The sequence below is a fragment of the Choloepus didactylus genome, chromosome 8, assembly GCF_015220235.1.
Source record: "Choloepus didactylus isolate mChoDid1 chromosome 8, mChoDid1.pri, whole genome shotgun sequence".
NCBI lineage: Eukaryota > Metazoa > Chordata > Mammalia > Pilosa > Megalonychidae > Choloepus > Choloepus didactylus.
The window spans coordinates 92,232,269-92,257,166 of record NC_051314.1 but is presented as its reverse complement, the minus strand read 5'-3'; the positions used below and the strand labels follow the sequence as shown (position 1 = coordinate 92,257,166).

Genomic DNA, 24,898 nt, shown 5'->3' with positions numbered 1-24,898 from the left:
ATCAGAAATCCTTTTATGCCCAAAATTCAAGATCTCTACAATAATCAACATGCTTTTTCATAATTATCTTAACTTTTGAAGATTTATTGTTTAAAATAACAAATATATAACAAAGTTATAAACCATTTTTCAGTACAATTCATTCAAGATGGGAAAACAGCTACTGATTTCTGTGACACAAAGACATGTAGGTAAAAACTGACTGACTAAGTCTTTATGATTAGATCAATTTTCAGGTTACATTAATAAATAATTTAAAGAAATAATTTAATCTAAATATTTGTCCTCTTCCTTTTCATTCTCTCCCATTCAATAAATGGTAACAGCATCATCCACACTTAGCTCCAATTCCAAACCCTGACTCCCCTTGATCCTCTTTAAGTCTCTTTCCACATTATATCATCTGCAGGCTCTATTGGCTCTATTTCAAAACATACCAAGAATACGCCACCTTTTCTTCCCCTGTCACGTTTCTAGTCCAGGCCACCAACATCTTTGCCTGGACTACTCAATAAGCTTCCAACTGGTCATGCTATTCATACTTCAGTCCCCCCCCCCCCAATCTCTATCACATCATCCTGTTTTGTTTTTCCCTGTTATGTATCACTACATCATCTTCTCTATATCTACAGTTTTCCCTATTATGTATCACTACATCAACTTCTCTGTATCTACAGTTATCACTTACTGTCCATTTTGTCTCCTAGAATGTAAGCCATTGAGCATAAGAATCTTACCAGTCTTGTTCATTATTTATTGTCCAGTACCTAGAGAAGTGTTTGGTTACAACAGGTGCTCACGAAACCATTATTCCATGAGTGAATATACTTAACAACTTTAACAAAAGCAGCAGCTCGAAATAGACATAATGATTATAAAATTAACAATGAAAAAGATGTACCACATATTATAATGAAAATGCATTCTTTCATGAGAAAGTCTAACTCTATATTAGGTAAGGATAAAAAACACTAGGTAGAAATCCATTTCTTACATAAAACCTCTCAAAATGAGGAATTTTAAATAAATCTGCATTATGAATAGGAGAAGGCCTCATGCCTTTTCTTCATCAAAGAATAATGCTGGCAAAAATGAAATGATCTCTTTAGGATTGAATCAGAAGCACTTAAATAAATACTTTGATCCAAAGGTCAATTTTAAAAATGGATACCAATTTTTAAAGCAGAGAAAATCTTTTTAAAGTTAAGGGAAACGGTAGGAGTTGGCTTCCCATGAGACAACAAATCATCACGTAGCTAAATAGAGGCTGCATGTTTATAACTGATGCGTTCAGTCACCAAAGATCTATGGCACATGCTTGACCTTTGGAAGAGGTAATTCTGGAACCCTCCAAACCTTCCAAATGCCCAAACGCCACCAAATCAGTGTTATTACTTGCAAGGCCCACATGCTACATAATTGCTCAGAACCTTAGTCACACAATTAATAGGACAATTTGAATCCATGCCCCAGTGAAATTATTAACTATTACATGTCACAGACCTCTGGGGTCTTCATGAATAGCTGAAGTCACAGAATTTAGAAAGCCAAGGGCATACTCATTGTTTTTGGACTATTTACATCAAAGAATAAGCTAGCTTGGATATTAGTTAAGACTTTTAAAAAGTAACTAGGAAACTATTTACCTCACTGGAGTTATTTACTAAATACCATAACACACAAATACAACTAAATAAATTACTTACTCTAGCAAAGGAGAATAGCAGTGGGCATTTTATCTTCCTGTTAATTGACTGCCTTTGTTATACAATATTGTCTGGAAAAATCTGACTACAATTCTAACTGCAAGCCACAGTAATCATGTCAATATGTGAGCTATCTGGATATCTAATTATGAAAAAAAGGAAGGCAATTTCACAGTGGAAGTATTGTTCTAATTCAAGAAACCAGCCATATTAACTTATTACTCTGACATATAGCAGATATCTGAAAAACTTTAATTTGAAAGATAATTATTTTTAGCTGATTAATATGCTTCAAATTAAATTCACTGCTTTTAATGGGCCCATCAACTTGACAACCTGGGAAATTAACAAATTTTGCATGCAGTAATCCTAGGAAATTTACACAGCTGAGCTACACATCATGACAAGGTTTACCTTCACAGTAGGCATTGTCTTCTCGAAGGGCCCTGAAACCATCTCGACAGCTACAAACAGCTCTGTCATTCAAATTTCTACAGACAGAATTCTCCATGCAGTTATGCCTTTCAGAACAAAAGTCATAACCTGCAAGAAAACAGAAACTTATTAAAGTAAATGAAATTGAGACAAATAAACTTTATCTACTAATTCACTTCCTTTGATTTTGAAGCCATTTCTCCCTTCATGATCTTTTAAAATTAATATTCTCCATCCAATGGTTGTAGAATCACATACTACAAATACTAAAAATTCTTCCTATTTAACTCAAATTCGACCTCAAGTTAACTATTTTCTTTGTTTTTTACTTTACAAATGTTATCTATTTCCTAATATTTTAAAGTCCTCTATGTTTGAAACAAAGATTCTTGGAGTCCAAAATGAAGATTTACAATATAGAAAGATATAGTGAAAAGGTAATCCAAGAACTACTGGTTGAGCATTATCAAAAACTATAGAGTAAAGCCCTGGTTAGATGAAGTGTGCACACTGCATATTTTAGAAATGAAACATACAGCTTGGCACCCTTAAAAATTTTTTCTAAATGTGTTAAAAAGTGAAAATCACATCACTTTAAACTAATTTTCTTCAGAAATCTGCAAGGCAAATTATGTCCACTCAAAAGAACATTTTTATGACTAACAAAGATTTCACATGTCCCAGAATCTTTATGAGAAGAAAGAAAAATGGGACATTATATAAACAGTGACATCAATCATGTGCAATTTCCCAGATCTCTTTTTTCTGCCTGAACCCCTTGTTCAAAGATCATACTAAGACACTAAAATGAAAAGCTTGAACAGTGAAATCCATATTCAATTGAAATTCCAAGATTATATAATTCAAACAATTTTCAAATTCCCTGATGCATAAGTTATCTATCTCGTTTTACATTGTCTAATGAATTACTATTACATTTTACTTGAGAAAATCATGGGAACGGAGGTTCTAAAGCAGTTCAGCTTACTTGGTAACCAAATTTCCAAGAACACTGTGACTCAGTGAAAAAGTCGACAAAGCTATACTATAGCCAACAGGTATACTCTGATACAGCACAATGGTTGACTGGTATCCATTCTGTTTGGTTAGTTCCCATGCTGACTGTGTTGAATATCAGCCAGAGTTAAAACATAATCACCCATGAAATGCAACTATGATATATAGTTAAAACTTGTTGGTACAAGTCAATGAGCCTTAAGAAGAGTGATACTCCCAAAATACAAAAAAATGGCATTAAAAAGTCATAGAAAAAAATCAAATTATTTAGTGATTTCTACAAAAATAAAATAAATAAAATAGAAGAGAGGTTATTAAGACCAGAAAAAGACAGAGCCCATAAAAGCATTTAAATCATTTGGTAACTTAACTTCTCTTTTGATAAGATTCTTCACTAACATTTATAAGCAAACATTTGTAAGTAAAACATTTATAAGTAAAAAGTTGATTCTTAAGAGGAAAAGTGAAAAAAAAAGTTTTTCTCCTAAGGTCTTTTTATTTCCTTCTTTAAGTAGTTAAATTAAGGCCATATTTCTTGAAATGTATTCCATTGTTGTTTTACAATGTCTGTGGGGAAATGATTTCAGTTAAAAAGCCATCTTCACTCTATCCCAATAGTTCAGGCAAATCATCAAACTAAAATGAAAAAGCTTCAAAAATGGCTTCATATTTATTCTAAATTATGACAAAGGTATTAAAAAATTGGTCTGCTCTTTAACATACATAGATAATCAAAAGATCCAGTTCTAATATAGTGCTAAATCTCTGTATAATGTTTACCTATAATACTGCAAACAACTTTTAGAGGGCTATAACTAAGAATGGGTATTACTCATGATGCACTTTTCCTTTTCTTTCACAGATTAATATTTTTTCAAAACTATATCTCGACCTTTCACTTTGCTGCCTTTTTCCTTCTCTCATTTTTCAGACTCCTTCCCAGATCGCCTATGCAATATGCCCTCTCTGTCTATTATAATCGGTCATCACTTCTGCCTCAATAATGGTAAGATGACTTCTCAGCATCTAACACCACTCACACACACCTTGCACTGTTTAATTACTGCAAGTATTTTTCAACTACAAAACAAGTGTGGTCCAACTTTCACTGTTTTAGGTTAAAGTTAGGAACTGCACTACTTCTTATCAGGTAGATTTTATTAACCTTAAAAACTAAAATCAAATTCTAATGTACTGTAAATAATATTAAATATCTATTTTGATTTATTCTCTCAACAAATAAATTGATTGACTCTACTGGTTGCCTTACTGCTCAGATACAAGATGTCAGGGTCAAATGCTATCTACTGACAGGTAGAAAATTCAGACTCAATTTAAGTGAGTTGTTTCCAATCTATAGGGAATAGCATCAAAAAATCAGAGCATGGATTGGCAAGAAGCCATATTCCTATTACCTTCATAGTTATATTTCCATTCATATGCATTTGGCTTTTGGTGTTGACAGACCTGGGTTTGCATCTAATCTCTACCACTTAATAAGCTGTGTGAATTATGAGGTGTCTAAGTTAATTAACCTTCTAAGCCTTCAGTTTTTCTCATCTGTAAAATTACAATTCAATCTACCTTACAAAAATGTGAGGTTCAAATGAGATCATCTATGTAAAAGCATAACAAGTATAGTATGTGTTAATAATTAAAACTATTAGAGTATTGCTGATAAGCTACAAACAAATTCAGTGAGAACTATATCATAGAAGGAAATTCAAATATTTGTTATAAATGAATGGATCAAAAATATAACACAGCCTAGCTTTTATTTATTTCCTTCTTAGGGTTTTACCCTCAAGAATGCCAAATCTTTTATTCCCTTTGTAAGCTTTACAGTTTACATGAAGTTCTGTTTCTTCTATTAAGTGTAGATCTTTCTATAAACTATACATACACATTTCTCTATAATTGTGTAAGTAGGGAAAAGTGGATATAAAATGTTGTAGGTAAGAACAATATACTTAATGGTTATACATTAATAACCAGTAGAACAAGAATACATTAATTTTACTGTGAAATAATTTTGCCTACAAGCATCTATTACTCCTTTCTGCAAGAAAAAAGTAACCCAGTTATACTTTGGACGTACCACTCACCCTTACTGTCAGTCTGGGTACTTATTAGAAAAATGGACTCTACCCCCTCAACTCCCCACTTGTTGAGGCCACCCCAACCAATGCATTCCCTCACCTGTGCACAACAGTTTGTCTTAGTCTGGGCATATGATCCAATTCATGCTAATAAAGTCCAGTGAAACTCAAATCTAGGACTTAGTTCAAGTCGTGATAGTGAATTTCTCTTTTGCCTAGCTGGGTGTCATAATGATAAGAGAAAAAGGCTAACAGGAGTCTACCTGTAAACACAGAGCTTGAAAATAAAGCCAACTTTCATCTTGGTGATAGATCTAAATCAAGCTGCACTTGAAGACAATTTACCCTCTGCTTACTGGAGCTAATATATTCCATTTTTGGCTTAAGCCAGTTTGGATTGGGAATTCTATCACTCGTACCTAAAGGAATATTAACTTATTTAGATGTTGTTTTACAAGATGAGGAATTATACAGTGTTTCTTGAAGTGTAGTTCATGTACATGGATGAACATAGAAAGAAAATACTAATAGCAACAGATTTCTTTTAATGAGTGTAAGAAATACATCAATCTAGCAAATAATCCCATTTTTGCATGGATACCACTACTTAGGAATGAAAGTAAATTTATAAAATGAGTTGAGTAACAGATTTTAAAATATTTAACTAACTTAGTAATTAACAAAAAATAATAAAATTACTATTTTGTTATTAGTAATACAGAGATAAGAGAGTTATCATGAAAGTAATAACTGAATAATTTAGGAAACTGGATTATCCTGAAGCTGGGAAAGGAGAACAATCTGTATTAACTCAGTAGTAGGGACTACTACTTATAAGATGATCATGAGGGATGCTGAAGTAAATAGTGAATGAAAGTGGGATATCCAGTGAGTAAGACTTGGTGACCTTGCAGGCACAGACTGGAGATACCAAGGATGGAGAAGGAGAATGAAAAGGGATGCAGACACGAAGGTTATGTCACATTATTTCTGTATCTAAGTTAGAGTCTTTATCACATTGTAATTTGTGACAAGCTTCCTTAAAAGGGCTCTCAAATGGGAAAAAAAGGTATAAAAAACATTGCTGCTACGTTGCTTCAGCTTTGCTACTGCAGAAGATAGCAGTAGGTACCTAGAAAATAGAATTGTCAGATTTTATTAGGCGCTAGTGATTTGGAAGTTTATTTCAGTGCACAGCTTGGTTTCCAACTACTGGTCGAGCCTCTATTAAAAAGGTCAACACTCTAATCATATGCTCTGCCCTCAGAGAATATTTACTAAATGCTGTTGAACAACTTACTCTTGCAGATGTGAACACAGCAGCTTTAACACTAGGAAAGCATCTTTAACACCAGGAAAACTCTGGAAACTGGAGGCCAATTTTATTATAAGTGAATTTGCCACAATTTATTGCAGGAGTTGATGCAAAAGTTAAGCCTTGGGAATTTCACACTGGTAGTTTAAAAGTCAGAGAATGCCAAGAAAACTCACTTGTTTATTCTGCATATTTGAAGTAACAAAAACAAAACAATCTTTATTATACAAATGTTGCTAAATGTTTCAAGAAGGGTCAACTTGTCCAATTTCAGTTTGAATATTATTTAGGGTAGTGGTTCTCAATCCTGGCTGCACAAAAGAATACATCAGGGAGTTTACTCCTAAATAAGGATGCCAAGACCCTATCTCACATCAATTATATCAGAATCTAAGGTGGAGGGGGTATAGATCACAGTTGTATTTCTGAGTGTGCAATGCAAATACATTAATTTTTAACATTCTAAACAAATTAAATATACCACAATTTTTGTAACCAGATTTTCCATTTCTTAATTTGCTTTTTGTAACATATCAGGGCCCTTTAAAAAGGACTTGACCAGGTCTTAAATTAACATTAGTAATGCCCTATCCCAGTTTCTTACCTAAATCATGCCCTATTCAACCCTGACTGACTCTATGCTATTCACCTTTATTATCTGAGTAGCCTGTGGACACTTGTAGTGGATTCAACATAACCACAAGTTCTTTAGCAATCCTCCTATGTACCGTGCCGTCTATTTCCCCTCCCCTTGAATCTGGGCTGGTCTAGGACTGTTTTGATCTAATGAAGAATGTCAGAAGTGATGCTCTGCCTTTAAGAGCCCTGAGCCACAATATAAGAAGTCTGACTATCTGGCTGGAGAGACCCTGAGGAGAGGTCTCAAGATTACATGAAGAGAGAGGAAGCACCAGCTGTGCCCAGCCTTTCAGCCATCCCCCTCAAGGTGCCCAGTATGTGAGTAAGGCCATCTTAAACCTCCCAGCCCAGCCCAGCTACCAACTGAATACCTCTGAGTGACCTCAGTCAACACCACATGCTGCAGAAGAATCACCTAGCCAAGCCCTGTCTGAATTCCTAGACCATGATATTGTGATATGTAATAAAATGATTGTTGTTTTAAGCCACTGAGTTTGGGGACAGTTTGCTATTCAGTAATAGATAATAACTTGTCTTAGTTGGAAAGCCGCCTCCCGAATCGGGCCTAGCGTATGCGCTGCAGCCTGCTCTAGAGTTACCCCCGCCCATCGAGTGAGCCAAGATGGCGCCTGCATCCTGTTTCCGCATAGTGACGCATGTATCCGCCACCCGCTCCTACCAATCGAAATCCTGTATACGCGATACTAGCCTAGAAGCTTATTGGTTGTTAATTGTGTATAAAAGGTCTTACCCGGACGGGGTAGGGTGAGACAGCCCACAGGGAGCCGTGCCTGACGGCCGCATAGAGGTTGTTCTCCCACGGGGTGTAGGGCCTCGTGTGGAATATGTAACAGAGAAAGTTTTCTTCCTGGCTCCAGTAAAAGGCTTGCATTCACTGCCATTGTGTGCCTCAAGTGTCAGTTTGTCTGTGTCTCTCCCTCTTTCCCTCTGTTCTCCTTGCCGGTCGAGGACAGGACGCGTGGGACCGAGCGAGAAGGCGCCGGACAAGTGGTGGCCCGTACGGGGAAACACATACCTTTCGCCTCGCTCCTTTTTCATTGCAGCGGACTTCCCGCGCCTGATCAGCGCGAGAAGGTGAGTGTTCCTTTTACGTGAGAGTCAGGGCCCGTGGGTTCTCAGGCGGTCCCGGGGACTCGGAAGAGCTCTCCGAGTGGTTAAAGTACAGTGCCGACTGCAAGCATGGGGCAGTCTGGAAGTTCACCTTTATTGGCTCCTTTAAAAACCCTCCTGAAGCAGAGGGGTATTTCAGTTAAGAAAAGCTCCCTACAGAGGTTTCTCGATGATGTTGAAACTTTTGCCCCTTGGTTTCCCTCCACCGGCAGCCTCAGTCTGCCCTCTTGGCTGAAGCTTGGCCACGATATAGACCGGGCGCGTCAGACGGGCGTTTGTCTGGATCCAATTCTAGTCCCTATATGGGAGACCGTCCGCGCGGTCCTTGAACTGGAGTCGGCTACAGGCCTAAGTCCGTCCTCCGCCTTGCAAGAGGTACGGCACGCTCTCCAAGAAACCCAGTCGGTGTCATCTGCGGTCGGCTCCCATAAAGGCAAGCAGCCAGAGTTGAGTGGTGGTAGCTCGGACACCTCTGCCTCAGAATCGGATAGCGGTGACGGTGAGGGAGCGGAAGCGCCTCCATTAATTGATTGGGAGGAGCCTCCCGCCCCACCCACGCGGCCTTCCGCCCCGCCGGCGCCTGTCGCCGCGTCACAAAAAACGCCGCGGCTTCCGGTGGGCTGGTTGAGCGGTTCCGCCAAAGGCCCTTACCGAGAGCTCCCACTAGTGCCCGAATCCGATAATCACGATGGCCCGCCTTTGCGGGACCCGGAACCCCTTGCAGGCGGGCCGGGGGAGGGGCATTCACAGCCGTATCCCCCACCTGAATACTCAGGCCCCCTAGACCCCATATCATCAGAATGTAGAGGGAGGCATTTCTGGAAATGGGTCCCCTCTTTCACCTTTAGGCCTTTCGGTATACTAGGTGGGTACCAACCACTTAAGCCAGAACCATCCCCAGAAATGTACCCGGTTATTATTAACCACCAAGGCAACAATCAATATGAAGCATATGATTACAAACTTTTGAAGGAGCTAAGGCAGGCCGTCCATCAGTATGGCCCCAATGCCCCTTATACCTTGAACATGATCGAGAACCTCTCTGCTCTAAATCATACACCCGCAGATATTTTTCAGCTAGCCCGTGCTTGCTTGCCGTCAGGCCGATTCATAGATTGGAAAGCATGGTTTGAGGAGTTAGCTGAAGAGCAGGCCGCAAGGAATGCGGCGGGGAGACGTGGCGGGTGGAATGCTGACATGCTGTTGGGGAGAGGCGCCCATGCCCAGAACCAAACGGGTTTCCCACAAGAGGTCTATGCCCAGATCTTCCGCTGTTTTGTGGGTGCCTGGAAAAAGCTAACAGGTGAGGGAGAGGCTCAGGCCTCACTCAGCAATATACACCAAGGCCCCACAGAACCATTTGCGGATTTTGTAGCCAGGATGCAAACCGCAGCTGAGAGAATCTTCTCAGATCCAGGAGTAGCAGAGACTGTGGTTAAGCAAATGATTTTTGAGCAGTGCAACAAGGAGTGCAAAGTTATCCTGGCACAAAACAGAGCAAAAAATTTGACAGAGTGGGTCAGGCTCTGTAGAGATGCTGGCAGCCCTTTAACTAATGCAGGTCTAGCTGCCACGCTAGCCAGCTCCCTACAGGTGGCTACAAAAAGCCCGAGAACCTTAGGGGCAAAGTCTAACGGGTGCTATGGCTGTGGCCAATCAGGGCACTTTAAGAGAGATTGTCCCAATAGACGTCAACCCCCTGCCACTCAACGGTTTGGCGAACCAGGTGCAGCAACCAGGCCGTGTGGCCGTTGCCACAAAGGCCCCCACCGCGCAGAAGACTGTAAATCGGTTTTCGATGCGCAGGGTAGACGCCTCTCTGGCCGCCCCGAGCAGATTCCAAAAAACGGGAAGAGGGGGTCCGCCCTTTCGACGGACCCCCTTGCATGCCATTCGACAACACAGGATCCGATCAAATTTGTGCGTCCCCCGGCTCAGCAGGACTGGACCTCTGTGCCACCTCCAGACTCGTACTAACCCCCTCCATGGGTGTCCAGTTAGTAGGGACCTCCTTCAAGGGGCCCTTACCGGCTGGTACTGTAGGGCTCATATTGGGAAGAGCATCCACGGCCCTGAAAGGATTAACAGTTATACCAGGACTTGTAGATTCAGATTTCACAGGCCGTGCCCAAGTTATGGTTCAATCTCAGCGGGGCACCTTAGTCATTGCAGAAGGTGATAAGCTGGCGCAGCTCCTGCTCTTACCCAGCTTACATGCAGTCTTTCCAAGCAGAATCAGACAGAGAGGGGAAAAAGGGTTCGGATCCAGTGGAGCGATTTTTGAGGGACTCCATATGTCCCTGGAGTCTCGACCTATGCTAACCATTAAGGTGCAAGGCAGATCTTTCTTGGGCCTGCTCGATACAGGGGCCGATCGGTCTATCATAAGACAACAAGAATGGCCCCCCACCTGGCCAACGAGCAGGGCGGAAGAGCCCATTAGAGGAATAGGCCAAATTTCAGCGCCCATGCTCAGTGCAGCTGCCCTTCATTGGGCCGATGAAGAAGGACACCAAGGCAGTTTCCAGCCTTATGTATTAGCCCTGCCTGTGTCTTTGTGGGGAAGGGACATTCTGACCCAAATGGACGTTACTTTAATTAGCGGCTACTCCCCAACCTCTAAGCGACTGCTAAAAGAAATGGGGTATACCCCCGGCAAGGGTTTAGGAGCTTCACTGCACGGACGTGCGGAGCCTATACAAGCTGCCCCCAAGTCTGACAGACGAGGCTTGGGTTTTTCATAGGGGCCACTGAGGAGAGATTCCCACCCACACCTATAAAACTAAAATGGAAAACCGAGGCTCCAGTGTGGGTGCCTCAGTGGCCCTTGCCACAGGAAAAACTTGCAGCGTTGCACGCCCTAGTATCAGAACAACTAGAAAAGGGCCATATCGCCCCTTCCACGTCACCGTGGAACACCCCTATATTCGTAATAAAAAAGAAATCTGGTAAATGGAGACTGCTACATGATCTAAGAGCTATTAACGATTGCATGGAGCCTTTAGGGCCCGTTCAGATGGGGTTGCCCCTCCTTTCGGCCCTGCCAGAGCGTTGGCCTGTTATCATCTTAGATATCAAAGACTGTTTCTTCTCTATCCCACTTCACACAGAGGATACCCAAAAATTTGCTTTTACTGTGCCCTCTCTGAACCAAGAGGGGCCCTGTCACCGCTTTGAGTGGACAGTCCTGCCCCAGGGCATGACCAACAGCCCTACCATGTGTCAGTTGTATGTCGCTGCACAGTTGGCCGATACCCGGCAGCAATTCCCCAAAGTAAGGATCCTTCATTACATGGATGATATCTTGCTGACTCATGAAAGCCCAGATCTCCTTAACGCTGCACTATCACATTTGGTTCTTACTCTTAGAGAGGTCAATCTCGAAATAGCCCCGGAGAAGATCCAGATGACCGAGATTGTCACCTTCCTGGGAGCGAAACTTACGTCTACTCAAGTCTCCCCCCAAAAGGTGTCTCTCAGGTTAGATAACCTGAACACCCTCAATGACCTACAAAAGCTCATGGGAGACATAAATTGGATTCGCCCATACCTGAAGTTACCCAATGCCGAATTAAGACCCTTGTTTGACTTGCTTAAAGGGGATCCGGACTTAGCTTCGCCCCGGTCCTTCACCCCTGAAGCGAGACAAGCACTATGCCAAGTAGAACAGGCACTCAGTAGTGCCACATTAAAAAGAATAAACCCTGATAAGCCTTTCGAAGCTTGCCTGCTGCCGACGGTGTCACAGCCCACGGCGGTGCTGTGGCAACAGGGGCCATTACTCTGGATCCACCCCGGAGTTTCTCCAAAAAAGATTTTAGAGCATTACCCTACCGCAGTTGCAGATCTGGCCCTGGAGGCCATCAAGAAGGCCATTCAACACCTTGGCCAACCACCAAAAAACCTTAGAGTACCCTACTCTCTCCCACAAATTGAGGTGCTTACCGGATGCATAGATCAGTGGGCTGTTCTCCGATGCACCTTTTCGGGATGTATTAATAACCAATATCCCAAAGACCCCCTCTTACAGTTTGTCACCCAACATCCGGTAATCTTTCCCAAAGTGACTTCGTGTAGGCCACTAGCGAACGCCCTCACCGTGTACACGGATGGCTCCAGCTCCGGTACAGGGGCGTATTGTGTGGAGGGGGACACTCCTAAAACAGTGCTCTTCCAACCACAAAAGCCTCAATGGGTAGAACTGCAGGTTATCACTGCAGTCCTGGAAAGCCTTTCCGAGCCCTTAAATGTCGTCTCGGATTCTGCTTATGTTGTGAACTCTGTACAAATTTTAGAAACGGTGGGCATTGTTAAACATTCCTCTACAGTAAGGACGTTCTTTGCCAAACTACAGGAGGTTATATGGACCAGGCAACACCCTTTTTACATAACCCATATTAGAGCCCACACAGGTTTGCCTGGCCCTATGGCCCAGGGGAACCATAGCGCAGATGTAGCCACTCGACAGCTGCACATCTTTCCGACGCTGGTACCGTATCAACAAGCCCGAGAATTCCATGCCAAGTTTCACATCAATGCAGGTACCCTAGCTAAGCGGTTCAGCATACCACGTGCAGCTGCTCGAGATATTGTCCGAGCCTGCAACAATTGTGCAGAGCAGAGAGCAGTCCCCTCGGTTGGGGTCAACCCTAGGGGTCTCACCCCAGGGGATACTTGGCAGATGGATGTCACTCATCATTCAGAGTATGGTAAGATCAAGTACTTACATGTGTCGGTGGACACATGCTCCCAAGTTTTATTTGCCTCTGCTGAACCAGGAGAAAGAGTCTCCCACATCATTGCACACTGCCTTGCTGCATGGGCAGCTTGGGGTAAGCCAAAGACGTTAAAGACGGATAACGGGCCTGCCTACACTAGTAAATCCTTCCAAAAATTTTGTGACAACATGGATGTCCAATTAAAACATGGCATCCCCTATAACCCTCAGGGGCAAGGAATCATTGAAAGAGCGCACAGATCTCTCAAAGACTTGCTTAAAAAACAGAAAGAGGGTATAGGCCACGGCCTGTCCCCAAAAGCTCGACTGTCTGTAGCCTTGCTCACATATAATTTTTTAAACGAAAATTCACAAGGAATGACACCTGCCCTGCAACACACCACCCCGAGTCCTCCGCATAGAGGTCTAGTCCGTTGGAAGGATGTCCTGTCGGGGCAGTGGAAAGGCCCTGACCCGGTGCTCAGCTGGGCCAGAGGCTCTGTTTGTGTTTTTCCCCAGGAACCAGGACGTCAACCAGTGTGGGTTCCGGAAAGACTGGTGAGAACCGTGACATCACCTGAAGAAGCCAAGGAACAGCTGTCAGAAACGCCAACGAATATACAACCTGAACCATTAGACCAAGCCTCCGACCCTGCTGATGATGGCGACGACCGACAAGACGATAATAGTAGGACTGACCACCCCGCGGTTGCCCAAAAAGAGGATCGGTAACTCTGTTCTTTGCTCTCCTATAGCAATCCTTCTAATCTGCCTTTTTCTTTTTAGTGGAACTATATTTCCTCCACAAGCTTCAACGAGTCCTTCCCCCTCACCAATGACACACTGATCCTCTCTTTTGCTAACCTCTCTGTCAAGGTTGTCAACACCACAGTTGCGGCGAATGCTACTTGTGAAACTGGTAATGGCGAGTTAAGTAAGGGAGTCTTGCTTGAATTTCTTAACGTTACAGGGAAGAGCCGCCAGTCTTGTGAAGGGATCTTGAGTAAAAAGGAGACTCAAAGGTGCCTTTTCCTTCCAGGGCTTGCTCCTACAGTCTGCAACCGTTCCAAAGACCCGGATGCCTCGCCGCCCCGCTATCCTAGTGTATCGCCCAAGTTATGTCTGGCTCCCCGTCAAGGCAACCGACTGGGTTGGCCCTGTTTCTCAAGTTGTTTCACTTAACAATATCCCCTTCTCTAAGTCTAGGCGTCCAAGAGGCATAAAAGAATGGCTATCGAATGCTGCCAGTGTAGCTTCCTCTTTGTTTGTCCCAACGATCGGGCAGGCTGTGCTACAAGCATGGACAGATCGGCAGCTCGCCATAACGATGGAAACGGTAAATGGCTTGGTCAACCTTACCCGAGACGTGCTACGCCGCCACAATCAGATGCTGAACTTAAATTTCCAGGCCATTCAGAAACTCCAAGCGGAGATAGATGAACTTGGACTGGAAACAGATGGACTCTGGAGAGTGCTTCAGCAAACATGTGACACCCGGTGGCTTACGGTTAAACTCTGTGTCACTCCTGTCAGGGCCAACGTGACCGGAAGCATTTCCAGAGTCTCTGATTGGCTGAAAAGGTCATATTTTCCTGAATTTGTTAATCTCTCCCAACAGGTGGAATCTAGTTTAGACACAATTGGGGGGATCAAGTTAAAACCCGTTAAAGTCGATCTCTCCGGGTTAGGCGAGGTTCTACAGAAACTATTGCACAGTGTTTCTTCCTGGTTCTCTTGGCCCAATTTAACTAATTGGATCCTCATTGCAGTGGGATTATTGGTGGGATTAGTCGTTGTTAAATGTTTGCTAGAACGCCTGTTTCAAGCGCAGCAGCAATTGCGTGTTACCACTATGATGGCTATGACTCCCACCTCTGTTACCCCCGATAGTGACCGATTTATTAACCATACCCCTTCCTGGTCGCCTCAGGTGGGGCGCTTTGGAGCAAAATTTGTAGCGAATCGCATGGCTGTTTCTCGGGTGTAAAAGGCGACACCAGTAGTCATAATTTTGTCTCAGGTGGGTCTCTAGGGCAGAGTCCTAGTTGTGGCCAGACTGGACCCTAGCCATTGCACAGAGACACCTAGTGACACCCCCGACTCTGGTTACTGCTGTTCCTGCCCCCGTCGTTGTTCCCCAGTTGCCAGGCAAAGCACTGCAGGGAGAGTCACGTTGCTTCCAGCTTACGGACTCTCCGGTCTCCATATGACGTGAGCATTCTGGTTGGTGCTAGAGGCTCCGCCGCTGGATGGCTGAGGCCTAGTCCAGACTCCCCAAAGCACCAAAGAGGTTGTGAACCATTTGGGTTCACGGGAGCACGCTCATCACTGGAGACACTGGGTCAAAAATAAATAAGAAAGGGGGAGATGTGGAAAGCCGCCTCCCGAATCGGGCCTAGCGTATGCGCTGCAGCCTGCTCTAGAGTTACCCCCGCCCATCGAGTGAGCCAAGATGGCGCCTGCATCCTGTTTCCGCATAGTGACGCATGTATCCGCCACCCGCTCCTACCAATCGAAATCCTGTATATGCGATACTAGCCTAGAAGCTTATTGGTTGTTAATTGTGTATAAAAGGTCTTACCCGGACGGGGTAGGGTGAGACAGCCCACAAGGAGCCGTGCCTGACGGCCACATCGAGGCTGCTCTCCCACGAGGCGCCGTGCCCCGTGTGGGAACCAGTAACACAGAATGTTCATCTAGCTGTAGTAAAGGGCTTGCTTTCACAACTGCCGTGTGGTTCGAGTCGTGATTCATGACCAGGTTAGTTCGCGCAGTCTGCATCTCTCTCTCTCCTTCCCTGTTTCCCCTCGCCGGCCGGGAACCGGGGACCGAGCGGGGCAGCGCCGGGCACCCTATCCCAGTTTCTTACCTAAATCATGCCCTATTCAACCCTGACTGACTCTATGCTATTCACCTTTATTATCTGAGTAGCCTGTGGACACTTGTAGTGGATTCAACATAACCACAAGTTCTTTAGCAATCCTCCTATGTACCGTGCCGTCTATTTCCCCTCCCCTTGAATCTGGGCTGGTCTAGGACTGTTTTGATCTAATGAAGAATGTCAGAAGTGATGCTCTGCCTTTAAGAGCCCTGAGCCACAATATAAGAAGTCTGACTATCTGGCTGGAGAGACCCTGAGGAGAGGTCTCAAGATTACATGAAGAGAGAGGAAGCACCAGCTGTGCCCAGCCTTTCAGCCATCCCCCTCAAGGTGCCCAGTATGTGAGTAAGGCCATCTTGAACCTCCCAGCCCAGCCCAGCTACCAACTGAATACCTCTGAGTGACCTCAGTCAACACCACATGCTGCAGAAGAATCACCTAGCCAAGCCCTGTCTGAATTCCTAGACCATGATATTGTGATATGTAATAAAATGATTGTTGTTTTAAGCCACTGAGTTTGGGGACAGTTTGCTATTCAGTAATAGATAATAACTTGTCTTAGTTTCCTATGGCTGCTACAACAAAATACCACAAACTAGGTGGCTTAAAACAATGGAAATTTATTGTTCCATAGTTCTGGAGGCTAAAAGTAGAAATCAAGGTGCCAGCAGGGCCATGTTCCATCTGAAATATGTGGGGGACAATCCTTCCTTTCCTTTTCTTAGCTTCTAATGGTTTGCCAGCAATCCTTGGTATCCCTTGGCTTGTATCTGCAGCACTTCAACCTCTGCCTCCATTGTCATATAGATTCTCTCCTCTCATGTCTGTGGACCCTGTGTCCAAATTTGCCTCTTCTTAAAAGGGCACCAGTTATATTGGATTAGGGCCTGCCTTAATCAAGTTTGGCCTCATCTTAACTAATCACGTCTTCCAAGACCCTATTTCCAAATAAAGTCACATTCCTGGAACCAGGTTTAGGACTTGAACCTATCTTTTGGAGAACATAATTCGATCCATAGCATTATTCAAAAAGTGGTCTCACTGACCAGCAGCATCAATAGCATCTGGGAGCTTATTAGAAATGCAGATTCTTTGGCCCCAACCCAAACCTACAGTAGCAGGATCTACATTTTACTAAGACCTCTAGCTTATTTGTATACACCTTTAACTTTGAGAAGCACTGATACAACCTACCCTTTGGCTGACAAAGACACTCGAGTCAAGTTGCAGACTTGGAGTCCAGGTCCCAAACCAAATGACTGAAATGATAATTCTTGATTCCTATCAAATCACACATGCTCTGTACAAACATTGGCTCAGGCACCAAGAGGGTGAAAACTCCAATGACCCTTATTATATATCTACTTAATTGTAATTTGTAGAAGTAAGTGTTCCTCAATTCCCCAAAAGCTCCTTGAAAGACAGACCAACTCTTAAATCACTTTGTAATTCCCAAAGAGCCTTGTACAGAACTGAGATTTTAAAACCCTTAATTGAATGGATGGAAGAAGGAGCTTCAAAAAATCAAAATAAAAATAAGATTAAAAAAACACAAAAAATCCTATATCACCCTGATAAAAATGGGAGAGGGGAGGTCTTATGACTACTTTAAATAGATTAGGTTAAAAGGAAACAAAATAGTAGTTATTTCACAAAGTTTCTTGTACTTCCTTTTTTCTATTTAAGTTTTGTTTTGCCTCAGCATAAAGATCACTAATCAAGCAAGTCCTAACAGTTCATTTAATGAGCACAAATTACATTCCAGGTATTACACTAGGTATAAAGAATATAGAGACGAATACAAAGACCCAGCCTTGCTCTCAAGGTACATAATCTAATGAAGACAGATTCTCGTAAACATGTAATTTCAATATAACACAGGAAGACACAAAAAATTTTAGGATTGGTAAGGGCCTTAAAAAGTTGTATACAATCAATATTTTAGCTTAATCTTGAATCTATAACAAAAAGGCATTTTGTTTAAGAAATTTTCATGATGTGGAACTCATTGCCTCTTGGGGTAGCCTACTGCATTTCTGAATCATGCCAACTTTAGCATTTTCTTATATTGAACTGAAAAAGGAAGTACTGCTACCTATTGGTCCTATTGGTCCTTGGCCTATCATCACAGAGGTTACACAGAACAAGCAATGTTGTCTGATGGCCTCTATCTTCTGAGTAAACTAGAAGCCTAAGAGTGAAAGACAGTAGAATTGAGAAGAGAAGTCTTTTGAGGAGACATAGTGGAAATCATGCAAGGAAATACAGAAGAAGTGAAAATCAAACCAAAAGACAAGTAACACTATTGCCAAGCAACAGTGACTGTCAATAAAATAACAGCACTGCCATGCCTTTCTCCAACAATGTCGTGGTGACCCAGAACAAGTGCACAGAGAAGTATACATAAGCAGAGCCTGAAACAGGTACAAACACCTAACAAAAATGCCTGGGAATATCTAAATTTTAATTGAATTCAACAAATATTTAATGACTACTCACTGTGTGACAAATTAGGAAAACTTTTAGGAAAATCCTATTAGTCTTTGGAAATAACTTGCTTATAAAAATTCTATTTAATGTCAGTTGTGCTAGCTTCCAAGAATGACTCATGCACATAAATCTCATTTTACAAAAAAAAAAAAAAAAAAAAAAAAAAAGGCTTACCTTTACACACTTTGCAGCAGCTGTGAGACAAAGTAATCTGATGAGACTCTGGACAATCCAACACTGGACAGACTGAACTCTCAACAAGTTTCATAGTCTGGTCCTGTTGGGCAACAGAAAATAAATGCTTCAAACTTCTTAATCAGGACTTACTAAGATGTTTCCAGATCAAGTAGAGTCTCTTCTAACATGAGAGTGAAATTTTAATTCAGAGAACTTCTACACAGGTTACAGGCTCAATTCTAAAATTACAAGTGGACAAGCAGCACTGCAAACTGCATCATACCAAGGTAGCCATGTCTACAGTATGCCAAATGTGTGAATAAACCTGGAAAAATCCCATTAGTTTTACACATATTTGCAAATCCAGACGACAATTGTGGCAAAGATACACCTTGAATTGGCTCTATAGCTCACTTTGGGGAAAAAAAAACAGTTGATAAAAACTGAGCTTTTTGAAACATGCTCATTTCAAAGTTTTCTAAGCTATTATAGATTCTTATCACTGATTGTGGTAAAGAGTATTCTGGATCATTCACAAACTATAAGAAAAATGAGGGCAGACTTCGTGTCTTTCTTATGAATGGATGTCCAGAATATTTTCTGGCACATAGTTGGCACTCAAAAACATTTATTGAATGGATAAATAAAAGTAAAATCGTTATAGCTCTAACAACCAAGAGAAGACAAAATCTTTCTCAAGGAGGAATTGAAATATAAAATATTTTCTGATAACTGTAGGAGCTTGCCCTAGAGGTAAACATTTGACTTCTATACTGTTAGCCTTCAATCTCCTAAGAACAAGGACCATTAACTATGTGATATTATGCTTACCAGTACAAAGTAATTAAATAATTCTTGGAACTTGAAGACTTCCATTTAACTTCTACTCAATAGCTTAGAATTCTTAAACGTAATTTCAATATGAACTGCTTTCATGGAATAAGCATGCATTTCAGCATCTACCTTTTCCTGACATTTATTTGAAGGATGTTCTCCAAGTTATCATAATATTTTATCAAGAAACTGGCAGGAGAAATGGATACAGTAAACTCAAATGCTAGTCTTCTTTTGGTCTGACAGTAATATCAGGTCTGGTAATCTTGCTTTCAGAACCACATTATTTTTCCCTGTGTAACAATTAAAGTCACAGATTCCCAGGACACATTTTCAAGGCCATAAAACTGACAATAAAAGGGAAAACAGGAACTAGAATTGATAGCCCAGAGACAAGAGGATTGAGAGAGCTATCAATTATGTAAATGTGTAAATACAAAAGTTACAGAACCTGAAGGAAGAGGAAATAACAGAAGTCTTGAACGTGAAGAAAAGAGTCAAGAACTACAAAAGCTTGATAATCTGAGAGAGCAATGCTATCCAATCAATAAACATTAGTTACATGTGGTTCTTGAGCACTTCTTTTTCCTTTTTTTTTTTTTTAGTTTGCATTGATTGTATTTTTTCACCAATACCACCCTATTTTTAATACCTTGCAAGGTTGCTAATCATTTATTCTCCCTCATGTAAAAATGTATTTGTACATTTTATCGCAATTGGTGAGCACTCTAGGTTTCACTAAGTTATGTATTCCCAGTCTTTACCTTTCCTCTTTCCTTCTGGGGTCCCACATGCTCCTAACCTTCCTCTTTCAACCACACTTACAGTCATCTTTCTTTGGTGTACTTACACTTCTGTGCTATCATCACCCAAAATTGTGTTCCAAACCTCTCACTCCTGTCTTTTCCTATCTATCTATAATGCTCCCTTCAGTATTTCCTGTAGAGCAGGTATTTTGTTCACAAACTCTCTCATTGTCTGTCAGAGAATATTTTAAACTCTCCCTCATATTTGAAGGACAGTTTTGCCAGATATAGGATTCTTGGTTGGTGGTTTTTCTCTTTCAGTATCTTAAATATATCACACTACTTCCTTCTTGCCTCCATGGTTTCTACTGAGAAATCCACACATAGTCTTACCAAGCTTCCTTTGTATGTGATGGATCGCTTTTCTCTTACTGCTTTCAGGATTCTCTTTGTCTTTGACATTTGATAATCTGATTATTAAGTGTCTTGGCATAGGTCTATTCAGATCTATTCTGTTCGGGGTATGCTGCACTTCTTGGATCTCTAATTTTATGTCTTTCATAAGAGATGGGAAATTTTCATTGATTATTTCCTCTATTATTGTTTCTGCCCCTTTTCCCTTCTCTTCTCCTTTTGGCACACCCATGACATGCATATTCATGTGCTTCATGTTGTATTCAATTCCCTGAGATATTGCTCATATTTTTCCATTCTTTTCCCTATCTGTTCTTTTGTGTGTGGGATTTCAGGTGTCTTGTTCTCCTCCTGAGTGATTTCTTCTGCCTCTTGAGATCTGCTGTTGTATGTCTCCATTGTGTTTTTCATCTCTTGTGTTGAGCCTTTCATTTCCATAGATTCTGCCACTTACATTTTTAAACTTTTGATTTCTACCTTATATTGCCCAGTATTTTCTTTATAGACTTGATCTCTTTTGCCATATCTTTCCTGAACATGTTGGTTTGGTTTTTGATTTGATTTCACATATTTTTTGGAAAATCTTTAATTGATTGTTTCATTAAAGTGAAACAATAGCTCAACTGTATCTTGACTGAGGTGTAAGTTTGTTCCTCTGACTGGGCCATATCTTTGTTTTTCCTAGTGTAGATTGTAGTTTTCTGTTGTCTAGGCATCTGGTTTCCTTGGTTACCCCAATCAGATTTTCCCAGACCAGAACAGGTCCAGATCTCAGAATGCAGTTATATTCAGTTTCAAGTCTCCTTGTGGGTGTGTCTTACAGATTGACAGACTTTCCTGTGAGGTCTCTAGCCACTGTGCTTTTCCTAACCTGCCCAGCAGGTGGCACCTGTCAGCCTTTCTTTTCAGACTGGTGTAAGGAGGTGTGGCCCCTTTAGTTTTTGTTTTGGCTGTTTTCCCCAAGGCTCTGGAGTCTGGTTCTGAATGGAAGACTGGTAGTAGAGCTGAGCCCCACCTCCTTCCTCTTAGGGAAGATACACCCCCTAGGGAGTTATCATCTGCATTTGAATTGTTTCTCTGACTCTGTTATCTCCACCCATCTCAGTCAGAGCACTGCAAATTGAAAATGGTTGAGGCTGTCTTCACTGAGCCCCTCAGGTTAAGAGAGAGAAAAATGGACAGAAAGCTCCCTTTCCCAGCCAATCTACAGCCCCTCAGTTTCACTCATGGGCAAGAGGTAACACCTGGTCTTCTGGGGTACCCCTCCCAGGACAGAGGAGTCTTCTGGTTCTTTAAGGCCAGTCATCACTAAAAGCCACTGTCTCCTTGTTAGGGGTTTGTAGCTTGTATTCAGCAGTCCACATTTGTCAATTAAAACCCCAGTTGAAGCTAGGCTGAGTTATAGTTGCTTGTTCAGAGAGTGCTGCTTTCTGCCACAGTGAGATTCTGCAGCTTAGCCTGCTGTGGAGGAAAGGGACTCCCAGCACTGTTCTGCAATTTTTACTTACAGATTTTATGCTGCAATCTCAGGCATTCCTCCCAATGCAGGTTGGTGTATGATGTGTGGGCAGTAATGTTTGTCCCCCAGCAGTTATTCCAAATTATTTACTAGCTGTTCCTGGTTATTTATTAGTTGCTCCAGGGGACTAACTAAATTCCACTCCTCTCTATGCTGCCATCATGCACCCTCTCCTCACTTGAGCAATTTTAAGCATAAAATACACATAAGATTTTGAAGACTTAGAACAACAAGAGTGTAAAATATTTATAATGTTTATACTGCATCTATGCTGACATGGTAATACTGCCCATATAGAGGGTTAAATATAGAAATTTTAGCCCAATAAAAATTACATATGCATCTTACATATTTCTATAGGACAACACTTCATGAGACAGTAGAAAATAGTGCTTTTCATTTGCGCAAATAAAAGGAAACATTCTTTCATTCATTCACTAAATATTTGCTGAGCACCTGCAGTATTACCTATGTAGATTTCTGACTAAAGTAATTTAAAATCATATAATTTTGTAGCTCCTTTAAAATCAAACAGGCAACAATCCCAGTAAATTTCTAAATCATAATTTTCAGCATTATGGGGGCACACTCTGGTTAAATAAAAAGTGTGCATGAATGTGTATGCATAGCATGCATATGGCATACACATATATCATACATATGTACCTTCCCACCATGCACTCACACTGATGCACAAAAACTTCAGATACCCTCAAAATTTTTAAATTTAAAGCTGATATGTTAAAGTTACAGTTTACCATTAGAAAAGAGCTGATGAAAGTTTTTGCCTTCCTTGAAGTAACTTTTTTCTCTGTTTTCCTTTTCTCATTTTGGAGTTACTAAAACTAATTCTAAACCTTCCAATTCCTACATCTATAGTGGGAGCTACTCAACTCCAAACAGTATTGGTGTAGGGATGCTGATAAAGAAAAACCCATCTTAAAATACAGATTCAGCAAGCCATTTTAATATTTCTATATCTCAGCTCTCATATCTATAAGATGGTAGCCTACATCATAGGAGAGTGTATTTAAACCAAAAGAAGCAGCTAGAATACTTTGAAATGTGCATAAAGAATTCAGAGCTGTCACACTCTAGAAACCAAATCATAGACTTGCCTTTTTATGCCTCCTCCTTGCTTATCCCAAAGTACATCCAACTTAAAACATAAAATATGTATAGCTGATCCTTTCTCCAGCTTTTAATAATCATATAAATGCTTACAGTTTATTGATGGTGCTTCCAAAGTAAGCCACCCATCCTGATTTTCTACATAATCTATTCATACTAAATTTTCCCCAAAACCCAAGTGAGGGAAACATTTAAACAGGAAAATTAAGGATCAACTGCAAATGGAACCCTTAAGCAGAAACTTTATATACATGTAGTTTCCATCAGATAGAATTCGGCTTGAAATACAGCTTTGTGGTCAGGAAATATAACATTATAGTTTATGAAAGGCAAATATGAAAAGCATCATGAAATATAGTTTTTAAATGAGTAGGTCAAAGAACAGAGTTTGAAGGAAATACATATGCTTCAGAAGAATACTTCAAGAGACCATAGCAGGTGAATTCATAAGGAACTCTCCTTCAGATAATTTAAAATACTCCTCCCAAAGGGATTAAGTTTTATCTCCATTAAACAGTTCCTTTCCTATTAGGCAATTTTTATATTTTTATTTTAACGGAACTGAGTGATATTTCTCACCTAGTGCAAAACAATGAGTGAAAACAGACTAAATCTAACTTTAAGTTTTTTTCAAAACAGAAAACAAGGAGCCGTTTTAAATTTGGAAATATAAGACAACTTCATACAACTTTAATTTGACAAAACAGTATTTTTATTTACTGTGAAAATTATTTTTCAAGCACTTAATTTGTATATTTGCACTTCTGGGAGGATGGTGGATTAGGAGAGACAGAGCAAAATTCTCTGTGAAAAACACTATATAAAGAACAGAAAGTGCTCCAGAACAGCAGTTCCAGGATTCCACCAGCAGGGCAGGGACTTCTGCACCCAGAGTGAGTCTGTACTTGGAGAAGCTGAAAGACTGCATTTAAGACAGGTAAGTGTTTTGCCAGACTGCCACAAGGGAATGGGTGGTTAGAGTTGACTGATGAGTATGGAGGGGAGCAGCCTTCCATGCCCTGGGCACCCTCCTCAGCACTTGGCTCAGATGATGACCCTTCATAAACCCATGGCCAAGAGCCCCCGTGCCAAGGATTGGTGGTTGGAACAAGGAGAAAAATGCATAAGGTGGCAGCTTTCCATACCCCATGCAGCCATCTTTGCAGTTAGCTGGGGAGATGACCCTTCACAGCCCTGCAACTGAGAGCTTCCTTGAGGGAATTCAGGATTTGGCAGGCTTGTGACAGTGTCCACTCTTCCTCCACAGAAGCCCATGGTGTGTACAGCCTAGAGGCCAGGGCACCATACGTAAGTGTCAGCAGCCCTCTCCTAATCTAAGGGACTAGCGGGTGCATGGCAGACAGGGACTGTGGGGCATTTGACCCAGAAGGTGAGATGCACAGCTCTGTAGGCCCAGAGTACTCCATGCACAGCCCTGAGAATGGCTGGGACCATTGTGTCCTGGAGTGGATTCCCTGCCAAACTGCACAGGGCATGCTTCCCACCCACTGGGCTGGAAGTCCCCAGTGCACAAGGAAAATCGGTGCACTGATTGGATGTCCACAGGGATTGGACTCCCACTCAGTGCATAGACAAAGTCAGGCAAGAACTGACTTGAGTGTGAGAGGTGGCTCAAGAGCACCATCT

The 24,898-nt window shown here is 41.7% G+C and overlaps 1 protein-coding gene across 3 annotated transcripts in view; it reads right to left on the bottom strand.

Annotated features, from left to right (window-relative positions):
* The window catches only part of NELL2 (neural EGFL like 2), a 448,103-nt gene that overhangs the window by 216,901 nt on the left and 206,304 nt on the right, over positions 1 to 24,898 (bottom strand). For all 3 annotated transcript variants that reach the window (XM_037847584.1, XM_037847583.1, XM_037847586.1), the window contains exons 12-13: positions 18,605 to 18,707; positions 2,121 to 2,249 (exon numbers count right to left, since the gene is read on the bottom strand). In XM_037847584.1, the coding sequence (XP_037703512.1) occupies positions 2,121 to 2,249; positions 18,605 to 18,707 (232 nt within the window). The remainder of the gene's footprint in view (positions 1 to 2,120; positions 2,250 to 18,604; positions 18,708 to 24,898) is intronic.